The sequence below is a fragment of the Cetorhinus maximus genome, chromosome 15, assembly GCF_964194155.1.
Source record: "Cetorhinus maximus chromosome 15, sCetMax3.hap1.1, whole genome shotgun sequence".
Classification (NCBI taxonomy): Eukaryota; Metazoa; Chordata; class Chondrichthyes; order Lamniformes; family Cetorhinidae; genus Cetorhinus; species Cetorhinus maximus.
The window spans coordinates 64,083,292-64,101,015 of NC_135893.1; the positions used below are offsets into that span (position 1 = coordinate 64,083,292).

General features: G+C 42.9%; 1 protein-coding gene across 1 annotated transcript in view; it reads left to right on the forward strand.

Moving 5' to 3' along the window:
- Nucleotides 1-233: 233 nt before the first annotated feature.
- LOC144690765 (dual specificity mitogen-activated protein kinase kinase 3-like) overlaps nt 234-17,724 on the forward strand; it is a 104,355-nt gene continuing 86,864 nt past the window's right edge. Inside the window, exon 1 of the mRNA XM_078558572.1 lies at nt 234-376. Within this exon, the coding sequence (XP_078414698.1) occupies nt 361-376 (16 nt within the window). The 5' untranslated portion in view covers nt 234-360. The remainder of the gene's footprint in view (nt 377-17,724) is intronic.

The window sequence follows — 17,724 nt, forward strand, 5'->3', positions numbered from 1 at the left end:
GGTGTGCGCTCTTCAGCCAGGGAGGGTGAAGATGAGAGGAATTTACAACTAGTTTCCAGCGGAAAGTTGGAGTGGGAGTCTGCGCCCCAGTCACTTAATTTCCCGAGATAACTCAGGGATTTTCCTTTTCCGTTGTGAAATCAGCCCGGCGGCTGTCTTAAAGCGGGTGCTTTGCCACCTCCCCTCGCCTGGGCATCCCCCAGACTGGGCAGACAAGTCGAAGCTGCAGCTCCTCAGTGCATCCTCATCCTCATCCTCACTGCAATCAGATCCCCCTCACGGTGCCTGTCTGTCAGGGAAAACGAGCACTCATGAACTTTTGTATTATTTGGATTTGTTGAACAATTTCCAGCATCTATTATGTCTCTTTCTAAAGGTGAGTGCAATAATCTGAGGTTGACTGGGCTTTATTGTTTGGCACTGATTCATTACATGATGCTTATTGATTTGCAGTGTCTTCATATTTGTTTGTCATTGAATGCTTTTCATATATTTTGCACTTTAGCGTTATTATTACATTATTTTGCCCCCCCTCTTTCATCCTTGTTTCCTAAACTGCTAGTATTTTCTTTTACCAATCCTGATTTGAAATATTATTTGTGTATCTTTCTTATTTATATGTGTATGCCCTCTAATCTGGCATCGATATTCTTCTAATTTTCAGGTTTATATTACACATATATAAATTGGTTTTGGTTTTTAGTCAGTGACAGGATTCTTTGTATGGTGTTGCGTAAGATCTGTAGGAGGTAATAGGCATCAGTGTACACACGCACAAAATTGGTTTCCTTAAAATAAATGCTAGATGGGACTGAATGTAGAGGAGTTGTGTATGTGTTTTATTTTAATTTAACTGGCAGATTATAGTCTCTTATATAATGGTGTACTACAAAGAAGCAAACCTGAATAGAGAAAAGAAAAGCAGAACTTTATATATAAATCTGTAAAATGTTGTTGGTTGCTCTAGCAACTAGAACATCCTTTGCACTGTCTCTAAGATTGGTTGCTGCTGTGTTTATGTGTGATAAATGGGGGGGAAGGTAATGTCTTTCAATGGTAAATCACTTTAAAATCACTTATAAATCACTTTGTTTCCTGTTGCTGCTTGCCTTTTTGTATGGACGTAGTCATGACTGTGAGTCAGCAGTGGCCGAGTCAGTGTAATATTCCTGAATGGAGGGGGTGACTCATGTCAGTGCATGGTTACAATCACAGTCACAGAACGGTACCCACAGAAAACTGACAGAAAACATGATTGTAGGTTTAGAATGTTTCCTGTTGACTAGCTGTCTGATTAGATTAGTGTCAATGGACATTAAAATCTAAGAAGTAGTACAGTACGATTTTTAAAAAAAAACAGACTTCCTCCTAAGACTTAAGTGTGGATGTGATTCATGCAGCAGCTTTTTCACTTGCATTACAGCGTGTCGATAAACAGACTGACCTTTTCAAAAGTAAGCCCACATTAAAAAATACCCACAACTAAAACCTCTACAGCTGAGCATTCTTATGTTGGCTTCTGCCGGAAATAGTAATTCTCCTCGTTTTCCCCCTTCCTTCATTTCAATGAATGAAGTAAATGATCAGTTAGGGGCCATTCCAATTCTTGTTTTTAATGAAACAGAATGAATTCTTGCTAAACGGAGGGGATGTAAGGACACCAAAGGTCTGTTCTATCCATGTGTTTCGCTATTTTATTTATCCCTTTCCTAATGCACTTGGGAGAGCTGTTGAGCAAAATTCTACTTGATTGTGGGAAAAAACGTAAATACGGAAGGCTGGTAAAATGTCATTATGGGGAGGTCATTTCACGCTGGGGATAATACTTTCTGGTCTATTGTTAGGATCAAGCACCAAAGCCCTGCACCACCATCCAACGATTCCCCTGCCCGGTCAGGGTTGGACTCTGCTTTGAGGTATGCTGTGCCGTGACCCTTATGGGACTTTGTGCGCAAATTGGTTTCCACGCTTCCTATAGTACAACAATGAGTACACTTTCTGAAGTATTTCATTGGCTGTGAAGTGCTTTGGGACGTCCGAGGGCATGAAAGATGCTAAATAAATACAAGTTCATTCTAATTCCAATCTAAGAAAAACATTTGTGTCCCTTAGGGCAACCTGAGTGAACTCGCCATTTAGTGCTGCATTAGGGATAGCTTTATGCTTTAGGCCCTTACGCATCAGAATTATATTGAGACTGTTATGGGAAAACCAGAGGAAATAATGTAGCCTTAGGTGTGTACAGTATGATGTGCCGGGATTGTATAGCCTGGTTGGTTTAGATGAAATATTACCTTATCAATGGATTAGTGACTGGGATATCTACTTCTTCACATGCCCAATACCCATGTTTAATCAGTGTCCAGTTCAAAAATAAGCTGACAAAGTGATCAATAGATTAGTTTTGGTTAAAAAGCTCTGAAGAAGAGTCATACAGACTCGAAATGTTAACTCTGTTTCTCTCTCCACAGATGCTGTCAGACCTGCTGAGTTTTTCCAGCATTTTCAGTTTTTATTTCAGATTTCCAGCATCCGTGGTATTTTGCTTTTATTTGGTTAAAGTCTTACTGAGATGCATAATGAAAATCCCATCTCTTTGATGCCACGTGGTTCTTCTTGTAGGACGTCAAGTGTCTGTTTTTTACAAGCCTGCAATATAAAAGCAGTTTATATTTGTCAAAATGCTGACTTAATCAGCCTAGGCACTTTCAACTCCACACCATGCTGGAACCATTGTGTTGTGTTGTACACAATGCCACAATGTGGTAATACACTGCAGTGTACCTGCAGTTTCCCCCACCCTCCTTACATACCTGCCTTCCATCTTCAGGTGAGTTCCCAATCTCAGTTGTGTCATTCCAAGTAGATGCTGGAGTTGTGGCAAGAAGTGTTTTTGGCAGGGAAGATATTATCAAAATGACACTGGTACAAACCTGATCTACACGCCACCTTCCCTGCTGGGGCTGTTGTGTGGCAGATGTTGGGGGGAGGGAAATCAAGGACAAAATAAAGGAGCAAACACCAGCCCAGTTTGGTAATCCTTTGACTGTGTTCAATTCCTTTGATGTCTTTGTTCCTGAACTTGGTGGAACACATCCATGTATGAAGGGACACAACTTTTCATTTGTAAATGTGTCTTCACCCTTCCAAAAGGTGATCATATTTAAAGCCCATTCTCTCTCATGATAAAATGAACCCCACTTGCCAGTTTTGCCTAATTCCTTTCCTGCAGTCCTCCTGATTTTATGGATTCTGTCCACCTTTTAATACCTTATCGCAAGTGCCAGTTTTGATGTTTGAACCCAAGGAGTGAGTTACCAAGCTATTCTATTGTGACAACACCATAGCCAACCGTAAATTTATCATCTGATATCCTGACACATGCGATTTTCTGTAGCACTGACCAAGAGTTGGAGCCCTGGATTATTTTTTTACCCGTGCTCTTTGTATCAGGAAATTTGAGAGTGTCTGGAATGAACTTGTCAGAGAGGAATGGGAGTTATTGTGATATGTGATAAATACTAGACGCTGGGATGACCCAGATGATCAGCAATCATCTTTTCCAGTCCTTGATATTGCTTTGGCAGTCATGGCTCATTGGTCCCACTCTCACCTCTGAGTCAGAAGGTTGCTGGTTTAAGCCTCATTCCAGAAACCTATGCACACAAGCTAGGCGGACACTCCAGTACAGTATCGAGGAAATACTGCACTGTCAGTATGCTCTCTTTTGGATGAGGCATTCAACAGCAGCCCTGTCTGCACTCAGGTGGATGTCAAAGACCCCAAGGCACTACTTCGAAGAAGAGCTAGCGAGTTTTCCCTAGTGTACTGAAAGTATTTATCCCACAACCAACACCACTAAAAGGAGATTATCTGGTAATTTTCACTGCTGTTTATGGGTGCTTGCTATTGGGAAAATCTGGCTGCCGCATTTCCTGCATTATAACAGTGACCACGCTTTGATAGTAGTCATGTTGACTGCAGAAGAGCAAAGGAACATCCTGAGGTCATGAAAGGTACAATATAAATAAAAATTCTTTCTATGTACTGTAACTCAACAGTGTTGGGACAATTAAAACAGCTGTATCACTGCCCTGAGTAGGATCAGCTGTCTCAGCTGAAACCAGGGATAGAACCTCATTGCACTCTATTCTATATGACTGAATATCACACTGAACAACCATGGAATAAAGCTTTTGCTTTAAAGACACTTGTCTTAGTTTGCATGTGAACCTTCTGTCTGCAGGGCTTTCATGTATTCAGAATTGTAGCTGCATAATTGGGATGTAGATTTGCTTCACTTTCTCTAAGAGAAAAACATTTAAATTTTCATTGCTGACAGAATTTTGTTCTTAATGTTCTAGCACTTATGTTGCCAGGTAACAGAACATAGGTCCAACAGCCACACTTTCTGCTGACTAGGTTTCACGCAGGTCTTGGCAGCTTGCAACTTGCATCTTGCACTCTCAAAATTGGTATGTTATTATTTAGAATTATTTAACACTTACTGGTTGTAGAAGACTAGAATGATAACCATGCCAACAAAAGTTCAGATCAGCAGCCTCTCGTTATGCTTACAGTATCCAGTACTTGCAGTATAGCCGATGAACCTATGGAGCTGAACATTGCAAAGTATGAGCTGAATTTTAATGTGCAGAAGCATGTGGGTTTGGGAGCAGTGGGGGGATGAGGTTAAAACCAGGAAAATTGACAGTGCGTTGGGAAGCTGGCTCCATCCTGCTGACTTCTGCATTTCACTGCAGTGCATCAGGCTGCATGAAACAGTCCCCCTCAGGAGAGGCAGTTTGTCAATTTCAATATGTTAATTGTCAACTACAACGATATTAATATGGCTTTTGCAATTTTATTTGGGTCCACGGGTTTCCTGGGATCCCTGGAACTTGCCAGCAAGATGAGAGTGCGAGAGTGCAGTGGCAATTGAGGAATCTAAAGACATTACAAAGAAATATGCTGATAAGTACTGAAGCATCACAGCTGCTTTCTTGCTTGCTTGTGTGAAAGGCTTTGTTCACAGTACTTGTGCTGACAGGTAACTTTGATTACTTTGAAGGTTCATATATCCGATCTGCTCTTTGGAGATCTTTGGTCCATTAGATCAGCATGGGTGCCAATTATGTTGCATTACTTTGGACCTCGGATGAGGACCAAGATGACCAGCATAAAGAAGAACAGTAAGAGCAGCAACTGCCTGCTCCTCAAGGCCTGCAGTTTCACAGCAAGATGGGATCAGGAGAGAGCTGCAGCTCACAGAAAGCCATACTTAGCATACAGGGTCAACAGACAGAGGATAAGTATTCTTGACACGTCAGGACTTTAGTGTCTCAGGAGGCTCAGGGTCCTGTCTCAGGTGGTGTCGGATATTTGCAAACTCTGTAATAAGGTCTGATGCCAAGTGAAACTGGTGGCCATGCCTTAATAGTGGCTGCAAAAGTCAACGCCATCCTTAATCTCTTTGCCTCTCGCTTCTTCCAGAGCTGTTCTGGAGACACTTGTAGAATTGCACTGTCAACAGCACCCAAACACATATGACTGAAGGCTTGTTTGGCAGGGCTTACAATTATGTCAATTTGCCTACAATGACACCAGTCAAAATAAGCAGGCATTCAGGTTTGTGGCTGTAGCTTCCCACAGGTGGCAGGCATCATCAAATGTTCACCTGTGGAAATTAAGGCATTCCAAGATCACCCAGTAGTGTTCATTAACCACCAGGGTTTCAATGTGCAGCTGGTGTGCAACCCCAAAAAGATGTTTATGCAGCTGTCTGCAAAATTCCTGGGCAGCTGCCATGATGCTTCAGTCCACCGCAGCAGTCCACGCTCCCTAATCCCTTTGCATCTTAATGCACATCTCCAGAATGGTTATGATGTGATATGCTCTGTACAGCTTTGCACAACAGAGAGGCTTGGTCTGCAGGAAGAACAAAATGCAGGACACAGACGATTCCGAGAAAGAGGAGGAGGTGGGACGTGATATGACAATCCACCAACAGCTGCAGGAAATGCCCTCATCACTGTAAGGCGCAGTTACATTCCACCTTTCCACACATCTGACAACCGTAAAAGCCATTCCACCCCTCACTATCTATCCCACCATTCCCCCAACACAAAGCTGTCCTGTAAACAACCAAGCATCCCTTTCACAACCAGCAACTGCCACCCCCCCCCCCCCCCCCCCCCCCCCCACAACATCAATTCATGTCTTAACATTCAGCGCAAGTGAAAAGGCCACTTATCTGCCAGCAACCAAAACTGAACAGTTTGTGAAAGTGGTGGGAAAATAAACTCTTAGGTGGCTCAAAAATAACCAATCTAACATTGTGTCACATCCCCATGTGCATACCCTTGGGCAATTACAACTCTTCCTCTCCTTAGGTCTTCTACCTGGTGGAGACCCTGCGGCTTTAGCAGAGTTAGAGGTAAACTGCTCAGTCTCTGCTCTGATTGCTGAGAAGCACTTTGCTGATGTCCTCTGAGTTTTGGAGCCTATGAGGACCCTGGTAAAGGTTGCTGACCTGCACATTTGCAGAGTCAGCAATCTTTGGTCACCAGGTCACGAGGCAGCATTAGGCACCGTGAGGGTGGTGTGGAGAGTAATGGGTGAGAAGTGGAAGTACTTTGTGCCAAATGCCCACTTTTATATCTCCTTTCACCATCATCCCTCTTGTTGCCCATACTAATTTCTCTGCTAACAATGAGTTGGAGAATATTTTGTTGGAGATCAGTGGGACAATGAACGACCAAAGTTAGGATCTCATGCATCTTATTTAAGATGGCATTCATAGTTTACAAGCCATTTGTGAAGGCCTGCATACACTTGTTTGATTTCTGCGTTTGATTCTCCATGCATATAGCCACTTTTTCCATGGAAGAAAATATCATCGCAAGGGACGACAACATTGTACCACTCATGCTAGAGACGGACTCCTCTAATCTCTTTGCAAGTGTGCACTGTGTGGCTGGAATACCTGCCAATATATATCTCATACTCTTTCCTGCCGCTGCAGAAATACCCTGTCAATTGACAGCCCCAAAGTAAAGCACCTGTGTCCAGCTGAGCAGAGCCTGGAGCATCATGAGGCCTGCAATGTGGACTCTCCACACCATCTACTTTTGCTCACTTGTGATGTGTGATGTTTGGCTTATTGGATACAGCCAAGTTTGAGTATCTGATTTGGTGTATGGCCTGCATGAGACCTGTGACTGTATGCAAACTCAGAAGGAATGATTTGTTCAGAGAAGGAGTTGTTATCATCCTGGGCCACCTCCTGTGGGATGCTTAATGGCCATGGAGGAGATTAAAGACATGAATTAGAACTGCCAAGGTACATGTTCTAAGCGGTCATTATGTTCATGATCATATTTCGTCCATCATTGACGTCAAATGAGTAAGTATTGTACACCATGTGGCTATCTGATATTTAATTCTGTCACCAGATAGCTGGGTGGCCCTTATCTCCCCATCTCCTGTGGCCAAACATGCCAAGACTCTGCTGATGTCCAGCACCGCCTCCTCTGCAGCTATCAGTTGAGATATGACTGGAGGGCCACCTCCAGTTTTCTGCCTCTCATTCTTGTCCTGTGCTCTTTTCTCCTGAAGGAGGGAAAGAAGAGAGCTATGAGTGAGATTAATGGTATGCGTTGAACGAATGGATGAGGTGTATTTGTTGAGGGGACCGAGGCAGAAGATTGACATTGCAGAAAGATGAGGCTGGGTGGATAGACAGATGTGAGGAAAGTCCATGAACAGAGAAAGATGGTGTACCTGCATGGTATGTTTTTGTGAGGAGTGCTTTGCTGGAGTAGGCTTGAGGAAGCAGAGTTTGGGGGTTGTGATGATATATCAGGATGTAGATGAATGTACTCGCCTTTCCTGTCCTGCTTAGGCCATTAAACTGCTTTAAACATTGAATCACAAGTGTGGCACCACAGTCCTGGTCTTGATCTCCTCTGCTACCTCGAGCCATACCTTATTTTTTCCATTGGTAGACTTCTTCCTCCTAGCAGCATGGAAGACTTTCTCCCTGCAGCCCATACAGCCCCTACCATCATATCCAGGGAGATGTCACAAAAACAAAACACAGCTTTTGAACATCTGAACTCCATTCTGGCAATCCCTCCTGTTGTGCTCCCAGCTCCAAAATCCATCAAGTTGCTTGTTTGGAATGTTCCTTTAAATACTGGAGTTGAAACAAGTTATGTTGTCATCATACTCACTCATTGTTAATTGGTCAGGAAACCTGGGAATGATATAGTAATGCAGTGGCTGAGTTAAAAAGCCAGTGATAAACTGATGCACTTACATCCGGATTTCCTGTGTGTTCCGCCTCCACACACACACCTCCCCCCACCCCCTGCCACTTGCAGTGTGCCAGGAACTTAAAGTCCATCGTATTTTGATTTGTTCTGCAGTAGCTGGAACAGCTCTGTCCCCTAATATTAGCATGTAATTTATTTGTTGGAAATCAAGAAATCAAGAAGGTGAGACAGAATAGCAGTGATCGCAACATCCTGTAGACAGGCAGGGTCAGAGACACAGGGAATAAGCAGCAAGTCTGCTGAGTGAAGGGGAGCTGTAAATATCTTGGGCTATACAATTGACCTAAGGCAGCCTAAATGCTGAAGGGACTTCAGATGACGGTCTGAGGTCCCTTGCACTTGCTGCTATAATGTTCCAACTTTACTTGAATCACTTTACCGTATGTTGATGTTTCTGGGAAGTGTCTTGGGCCTCTTTTGTACATTAAGAGGTGTCATTATAAATGCAGTTTATTATTTGCTGTTGAACTATATGGAATCCAATTTGGATTAATTAGAGGAGTGTCTTAAATCACAGAAATTGAAGGAAGGCAGCAGGATGTAATTAACTCTGCTTGTCTGATGTGTGGGTGTGGGGCCACTTTGCAGTTGTACTGGATTACTCAGCAGCTGAAACCAGCTTGTTTTTGGATAACATGTATGGAAAATGCTGGTGGATAAGGTGAGTTACAGCTAATGACGTGTAATAGCTGACAGGCGATGAGTTTTAGGTGACAACTGCTGTGCTCCAGCCTTGTGTTTTGACACATCCTTCACGGTGGTGTGTGGGGAAATCGCCTGAACTTTTTCAGTTTCTTTCAAAGGCTGTTTCCTTTGCTGTTAAAATGGTATGCCTTGTGTTTGGGGATAGCTATGACAACATTTATTAATTATCAAAGTGTAGATAAATAAAATGATACATAGCAAGGTTGGCTTGTATCATTGAAGCACATGCTCAGCATCTAAAATTAAGGCTACCAAAAAAAAATCTGATGGGAACTCCAGATTTGCCAACAGAAAACAAGTTAACTTTGAGTGAACTGTTTGTTTGTTTGTGTGTGTGTGTCTGTCTCCCACATTTACATTAGATGGCAGTCTGTAGGATATGCTGGGCTGCAGCCTAAATGAGACCGATCTAAAAGCAATGCCAACTATTAAATGGTTCAACCAGTTGCTCTTAAACCGAGCTTTTGGTCGCTAATCCTAATTATATGGCTATAAAATTAAATTTTGTCTGATTACATTCCTGCGAGCTGGCAAGATATATACAGAATTGGCTTGGTCATAGAAGACAGAGGGTAGCAGTGGAAGGGTGCTTTTCTGAATGGAGAGCTGTGACTAGTGGTGTTCCGCAGGGATCAGTGCTGGGACCTTTGCTGTTTGTAGTATACGTAAATGATTTGGAAGAAAATGTAACTGGTTTAATTAGTAAGTTCGCAGACGACAATAAGGTTGGAGGAGTTGCAGATAGTGAAGAGGATTGTCAAAGGATACAACGGGATATAGATCGGTTGGAGACTTGGGCGGAGAAATGGCAGATGGAGTTTAATCCGGACAAACGCGAGGTAATGCATTTTTGAAGGTCTAATACAGGTAGGAATTATACAGTAAATGGCAGAACCCTTAAGTGCATCGACGGGCAGAGGGATCTGGGTGTACAGGTCCACAGGTCACTGAAAGTGGCAACGCAGGTGGATAAGGTAGTCAGGAAGGCATATGGCATGCTTGCCTTCATCGGCAAGGTTATTGAGTATAAAAGCTGGGAAGTCATGCTGCAGCTGTATAGAACCTTGGTTAGGCCACACTTGGAATATTGCATGCAATTCTGGTCGCCACATTACCAGAAGGATATGGAGGCGTTGGAGAGGGTGCAGAGGAGGTTTACCAGGATGCTGTCTGGTCTGGAGGTTATTAGCTATGAGGAGAGGTTGGAGAAACTCGGATTGTTCTCACTAGAGCAACAGAGATTGAGGGGTGACTTGATAGAAGTTTACAAAATTATGAGTGGCATGGACAGAGTAGATAGAAGCTTTTTCCAAGAGTGGAAGAGTCAATTACTAGGGGACATAGATTTAAGGTGAGAGGAGAAAACTTTAGAGGAGATGTGCGGGGCAAGTTTTTTAATCAGAGGGTAGTGAGTGTCTGGAATTCGCTGCCAGAGGAGGTGGTGGAAGCAGGTACGATAGTGGTGTTTAAGAGGCAGCTTGACAAATACATGAATAGGATGGGAATAGAGGGATATGGACCCTGGAAGTGTAAAATGTTTTAGTTTGACAGGCAATATGATCGGCACAGGCTTGGAGGGCCGAAGGGCCTGTTCTGTCCTGTACTTTTCTTTGTTCTTCGTTCTTTGAAACACCTTGGGTGGTTTTACTATGCTAAAGGTACTAATATAAACTCAAGTTTTCCTTCAATGACAATTTGCAAAGTTAGGACTTTGTTTTGTTACTGGGCATGAGAAAGTTAAGGGCTGATCTGATAGGATAGAGGTCTTTGAGGTTATTGGTGATGGCTTATTCCCACTGGTAGGTGAGACAGTAACAAATAGGCACAAATTTAAGTTAACGACAAAAAGAATTAAAGGGATGGTTAGAAAACAACCTCTTTAGATAGGAGTTGATTAGTAATTGGAATTGTTGAAGCAGAACTGATAGAACCGTTGAAAGGCGAATTTAAAAAGAGAAAGGTAAGGAGAGTGAGCAGGAGAGTGAATTGGACTGAGCCACAGCTGACACCAGCAACTTCCATCCCATCATTCTGTTGCAAGGAGAATGTTTAACCCGCTATCCTGAATTTTCCAATATTACGAGTTGAAGTGTGTATGTTAAGCATTTCCTGCACATGCATATGTTTAATATGGGGAAGCATTGAGCATTTGGAACCAGCAGCCTGCTATCTTGGAGTATCGCTGGATAGACAGTGATGTGAAGATTCCTCTATAGGTGGGTATTCTGTTTAGATGAGTGCTGATGTAGAACAGGTAATTTATCGTGTAACGGAAATATAATCCTGCAACCTTTTGCTGCAGTAAACTGGGCATTATAAGCTGATGTTTGGAGTTAGTTTGCTTCATGTGTGAAGATTACAGCATTGCTAAATATGCATTGCCATAATAATGATTCAGTGGACCAAAGCTCCCAAGTTGAGTGATACTGCTGGAGTTCATCCCACTTGCAGTGTGGGGCAGTACTATAGAATCTGATGTCAAAAAGCTGTGCACAAAAATTGCAAACTACAACTTTTGTTTTAGCTGCAGGTTTTCCCCAAAAGGCTGGGCAAAGTCCACACTGACTACTATGATTGCAAGTGCATTCCTGACCTGTGTGAGTTTACTCAGTTTTCAGCCAGGACACTGCCAGAAAATGGGCAGTGATGCCTTTTGGAGGAGAAAAATAACATTCCTGCCATACAAGTGCTAAGCATAGAATTGAAACCACCCCCCGCCCCCCAATGTTCAACGGCATTGCCATTGCTGACTCCCCCACTATTAACATCCTGGGGGTTACCATTGACCAGAAACTTAACTGGATCTGTCATATAAATACTGTGGCTCCAAGAGCAGGTCAGAGGCTGGGAATTCTGTGGAGAGTAGCTCAACTCCTGACTCTCTAAAGCCTGTCCATCATCTAAAAGGCACAAGTCAGGAGCATGATGGAATACGCTCCACTTGCCTGGATAAGTGCAGCTCCAGCAACACTGTAGAAGCTCAACACCATCCAGGACAAATTAGTCCACTTGATAGGCACCCCACTCACTGCCTTATACATTTATTCCCTGCACCACTGACGCACTGAAGCAACTTGCCAAGGCTCCTTCAACAACATCTTCCAAACTCATGACCTCTACCACCTAGAAGGACAAGGGCAGCAGATGCTTGGGAACATTGCCACCTGCAAGTTCCCCTCTAAGCCACACACCATCCTGATTTGGAACCGTATCGGCGTTGCTTCACTGCCATTGGGTCAAAATCCTGGAACTCCCTCCCAAGAAGCACTGTGGGTGTACCTACACCACATGGACTGCAGCAGTTCAAAAAAGGCAGCTCACCACCACCCTCATAGGGGCTGTTAGGGATGGGCAATAAATGCTGGCCTTGACAGCGGAGCTTGCACCCATGAATGAATATAGAAGGAAATCTGGATAACCTTTCTTTCTAGAGGAAATGTTGCCTCATTTACTTGCCATTGCTGCTATTGACAGTGATATTTTGTAAAAAAAAAAGTGACTTGTGTTCCAGAATAGCATTCATTTGAATACTGCATTATGCATCAGAGCACAGTAGTTCTTGGGCAAATATAAAATATATGCTTCTCCTAGGGTTCGGTGTGGCGTTTGTAGAAATGTATGTTTTGCATCTTCATGATTTTTTTCAAAACCCTATATGTTGGGAGGGATTTTTAAGATGTACAAACATGAACCTGCATTATGTAGACCCTTTAACAAAGTAAAACATTCCAAGGCACTTCACATGACCAATATCAAACAAAATTTGACATTGAGCCATATGAGATATTCGCAGCAGACGACCAAAAACCTGACCAAAGAGGTAGGTTTTATGGAAATTTTTAAAGGAAGAGAGAGAGAGAAAGAAAGCAGCAGAGAAGTTTATGGGGGAGTTCCAGAACTTGGGGCCTTGGCCAAAGCCTGGCCAAACTACGGCAGTATGATATTGTCGTAACCTGTTCGGTACAGAATTGCTGCAGGATCAGTTTATCTTTTACCTTGATATACCTGTGTATGAAATCTTGTGGCACAGTGGGTAGTCTCTGAACCAGAGGCTCCAGGTTTGAGTCCCACCCCAGGACTTGATGGCCAACAGATGTATGTTCATTATACGGCCAAACAGAGTATCAACTTACAATCCTTCCAACACATGGCAATGGCAGATAGTAAGAGATTCCTTGTCAGCCATTTGATGGAAAGGAAGTTGGAGCCTCTACCATCCCTTTGGATAGCTCTAGACTACAACATACATGTAGAAGTACATGTTGCCACAGCGCTTTGGGCTTCCTGGGTGAACTATAACACCTCAAACAAACCATTGTCAAATGACTGAGCATATACATGTACTTCTGTTATACTATGCAGCTTGCGATAGTTGCCAGCTGATTTTTAGCTTGGAATCAAAGCAAGCTTTGCTTGTACGAGTGTAGTGTTTTGTACAGCTTCAGTATCACACCTGCTGCAGCATAACTGCAACTGGTGTCGAGCAAATTTTTCAAAATTCCCAGGTAGTCTGGGGGCTTTTCAAACCTACTTTTCTATCTTTTTATTTTAGAACAAGTGAACTTTTTGTCAGCAGGGAAAATGAACTGGTATTTGGACAACAAAGAGCTCCGATTGACTATCCAATTGTAGCTTGGGTCTTCTCTGCTGTATGCAGCCATGCAATTGACCTGTTTGGAAATGAATAGGTAATTGAAGCCAGTGGCTGGTCCTTCTGATTTTTGCCCAGTCCTTCCTTCCTCGGGCACGTATTTATCTGTTGCTCAGCTCTTATCCTTCCTGATACATCTGAGATTGAAACGTACTATGTGGGAAATTGCAAACTCCACACCTTGTTATTTTGTACCAAGTGTGCCAACCAACTGACTTCCCTGAAAAGCTCTAGTGCAATACTTTTAATATTCTGCAACAAAGGTTAGAGTGAGTAGACTTCCAACCTATGAAATTATGATGTACAGAGAATAGGTGTTGTAAATTGAATTATATTAATATGATTGAAGCTATGGCGTGTATGTGACAAATTGACCAGAAGTTTGGGCATCCCTCTTGCTGTTATTTATGAACCAGCATTTCAGGACAGACATGTCAAAACTGGAGGTAGAAAGATAACCTGCAAAAATGAAATAAAGGCCTGTCATGCACAAAACTAACAGGTTAATATTTTGATTGGGCCTTTCACCAGAACCATCTGGTGAAGGGTACTGCCTGAAGCATTAAAAAAATCTTTCTTTTTGGCTAACTTGTGCATGTCTGGTATTTCTTTTTAATTCCTGTCAAAACTGGAATTGTTTTGATTGAGCCAATGCGTCTGGTCTTCCTAACTAAGGTTTGAGGAAGTTGTCTTAAATAAGTGCTGCAAAGCCTTGTAGGATGGGCTAGATTTTTGGACCTTTGAATTGCTGGAAAATCCAATCCAATATTTATATTGGATATATTTATTTATCAATATAAACTAACTGTACTGGGCCCCCCTTATGCCTCTGTTGGTAAAGGCAGAGTTAAACTGGGCCTTTATAGACCAGAAAGTCCCAGTTTGGATTGCCGCACTGCACTGCATTAGTTGTTCTTGGCTGGGCAGCAGGAGGAATGCTGCAGTTGACCTCTGAATCTTGGTTGGGGAGAGCAAAGTCTTTTAAGGGCTCCCACTTCCAATTGCTTTGGAGCAATCTGTTCTAAACTGTTCTGGAATGTTGGCCGAGGATGGGATTGATTTAGTTTTCTGGGTTGGTGAATAACAAGCAGTGGCTCCTTATCTAAACCAGCATGAAGAATTAATGCTCAGATAATGCAAGCAGCAGCAGAATTTATGCCAATGGAAAATGGGGTAGGGGGGAACCCCTTGCACACTTTAAGAATCAGGTGCATGAAGAGTCAGCTTGATAGATGTGAGAAAGATGAAGTATTGGATAAGTAGGATGAAGTCAACAGGATGTGTTATATAATAAAAAAAAGCTTCATCCTATATTTATGGGCTGTCGGCATCTACTTCCTGCAAACTGGAGATGATGATGTACCATTTCCTTGAGATTTTTATAGATTTAGTTAATCTGTTATAAAGATCTGTTGAAATTCCTGTACCTGTTTTAATCCATTTTCACCCTTTATTTGTGCGCAGAAGCCTAGAGTCCATGAGAGAGGGTAGGGTGGATGGACAGCAGATGGAACTTTCTGTTCCAGTGGTGTATATTTTGGGTTTGATGAAAATTTGATGAGTAGTTTACTGATGGTAAGGTTGCAATTTTCTGGTTCTGAAGAAGAGTCATATTTGACTCAACATTAACTCTGTTTCTCTTGCCACAGATGCTGCCAGACCTACTGAGTATTTCCAGCAGCCTTCTGTTTCTTATTTGTGATTTTATTTCCTGTGGTAGCTAGGACTGGGACTATTGGAACATAACTTAAGTCTGGGTGTTAGTGGCAACACTGTAATAATGACAAACATGTATGTTTCTCCTCCTCCCTTAATTCCACCAAGGAAGGCATTCTTTGCAAGCAGGGTATCCCACTTGCAGTAGGATTTAATCCTCGAGAAACATAAAAGTGTATAGCACAGAAGATGGGGAAAGGTAATTTTGATAGCTGAGTCTCTTCGCCTGAAGGCGATGATTCTTGGTACCTTCCAATATCCTGACCAAGTTGCTGATCATCTCATGGCATCTTTGATACCAAACCTTTTACCATGGAGAGCATCACAACAGATCTTGTTGTTGTCTGACATTCACACACTTTTTCTAACAGGTGTTGCTGGCTCATGATCATCGGTGAGAACACTGGCTGATTTTTTTCCCCCCCTAATTTCCCCAATTTCCACCCCCACCTCTGCCTAAACTTCCATTGTCATCAGAAGGGTAGGTAGATCAGTACCCTTTCACAGCTGCTGTTCTGTTGTCATAGAGACCAAAATCCTTAAATATGACCCAGGAGCAGTTGGTAAAATTATTGAACCTTTTTCATCCATATTCTCCTGTCTAGTATTCTGCAGTTTGTACACTGGTATTGAAAGTTTTCATGGACAGTGCTATATCACTTTCTGAGGCATTTTCAATAATCTTTAACAAATATGTTGTCCACAGATGTTAGAAAATTGTGCACAGTACAAAAAATTGCTCAGTGCATCAAACTATAGTGTCGTAGGTGTTTACACATACATTTGCGTATACTCAGGTATTGTATATTTGTGATTTTTAAAAATTATTCATTCTTGGGTTGGGTCTCTTTAACAAAACCAGCATTTATTGCCCATACTTAGTTGCTCTTGAGAAGATGGTGGTGAGTCATCTTTTCGAACTGTTGCAGTCCATGTTGAAAATATACACCCACACTTATTCATTCATGGGATGAGGGCATTGCTGATTAGGTCAGCATTTATTGCCCATCCCTAATTGCTCTTGAGAAGGTGGTGGTGAGTTGCCTTTTTGAAAAGCTGCTATCCATGTGGTGTAGATATACCCACAGTGCAGTTAGGGAGAGAGTTCCAGGATTTTGACCCATTGACAGTGAAGGAACAGCGATTATATTTCCAAATCAGGGTGGTGTGTGGCTTGGAGGGGAACTTCGGGTGATGGCATTCCCATACATCTGCTGCCCTTGTCCTTCTAGACAGTAATGGTCTTGTGTTTGGGGAGTGCTGTCTAAGGAGCCTTGGTGAGTTCCTACAGTGCATCTTGTAGGTGGTACATACTGCTGCTATTGTGCGTTGCTGGTGGAGGGAGTGAATAGCACCCCATCCACAAACAATCAAGCAGGGCTGCTTTGCCCTGCATGGTGTTGAGCGCCTGCAGTGTTGAGCGCCTGCAGTGTTGAGCGCCTGCAGTGTTGAGCGCCTGCAGTGTTGAGCGCCTGCAGTGTTGAGCGCCTGCACTCATCCAGGCAAGTGGAGGGTATTCCATCACATTCCTGACTTGTACCTTGTAGATGGTGGACAAGCTTTGTAGAGTCAGGAGATGAGTTACTTGCTGTAGGATTCCTAGCCTCTGACCTGCTCTTGTAGCCACAATATTTATATGGCTAGTCCAGTTCAGTTTCTAGTCAATGGTAATCCCCAGGATGTTGATACTGGGGTATTCAGCGTTGATAATGCCATTGAATGTCAAGGGGCAATGGTTAGATTTTCTCTTGTTGGAGATGGTAATTGTCTGGCACTTGTGGCGTGAATGTTACTTGCCACTTGTCAGCCTAAGCTTGGATATTGGCTAGGTCTTGCAGCATTTGGATATGGACTGCTTCAGTATCTGAGGAGCCATGAATGGTGTTGAACATTGTGCAATCATCAGCGAACATCCCCACTTCTGACCTTATGATGGAAGGAAGGTCATTGATGAAGCAGCTGAAGATGGTTGGGCTGGGACACTACCCTGAGGAGCTCCTGCATTGGTGTCCTGGAACTGAGATGACTGACCTCTAACAACCACAACCATCTTCCTTTGTGCTAGGTATGATTCCAACCAGCAGAGAGTTTCCCCCCTTATTTCCATTGACTCCAGTTTTGCTTGAGCTCCTTGATGTCAAGGGCAGGGATTTTCACCTCCTTTATGGAGTTCAGCTTTTTTCTCCATGTTTGAACTAAGGCTGTAATGAGGTCAGGAGCTGATTGACCCTGGCAGAACCCAAACTGAGCATCAGAGAACAGGTTATTGCTAAGCAAGTACTTTTTGATAGCACTGTTGATGACACCTTCCATCAC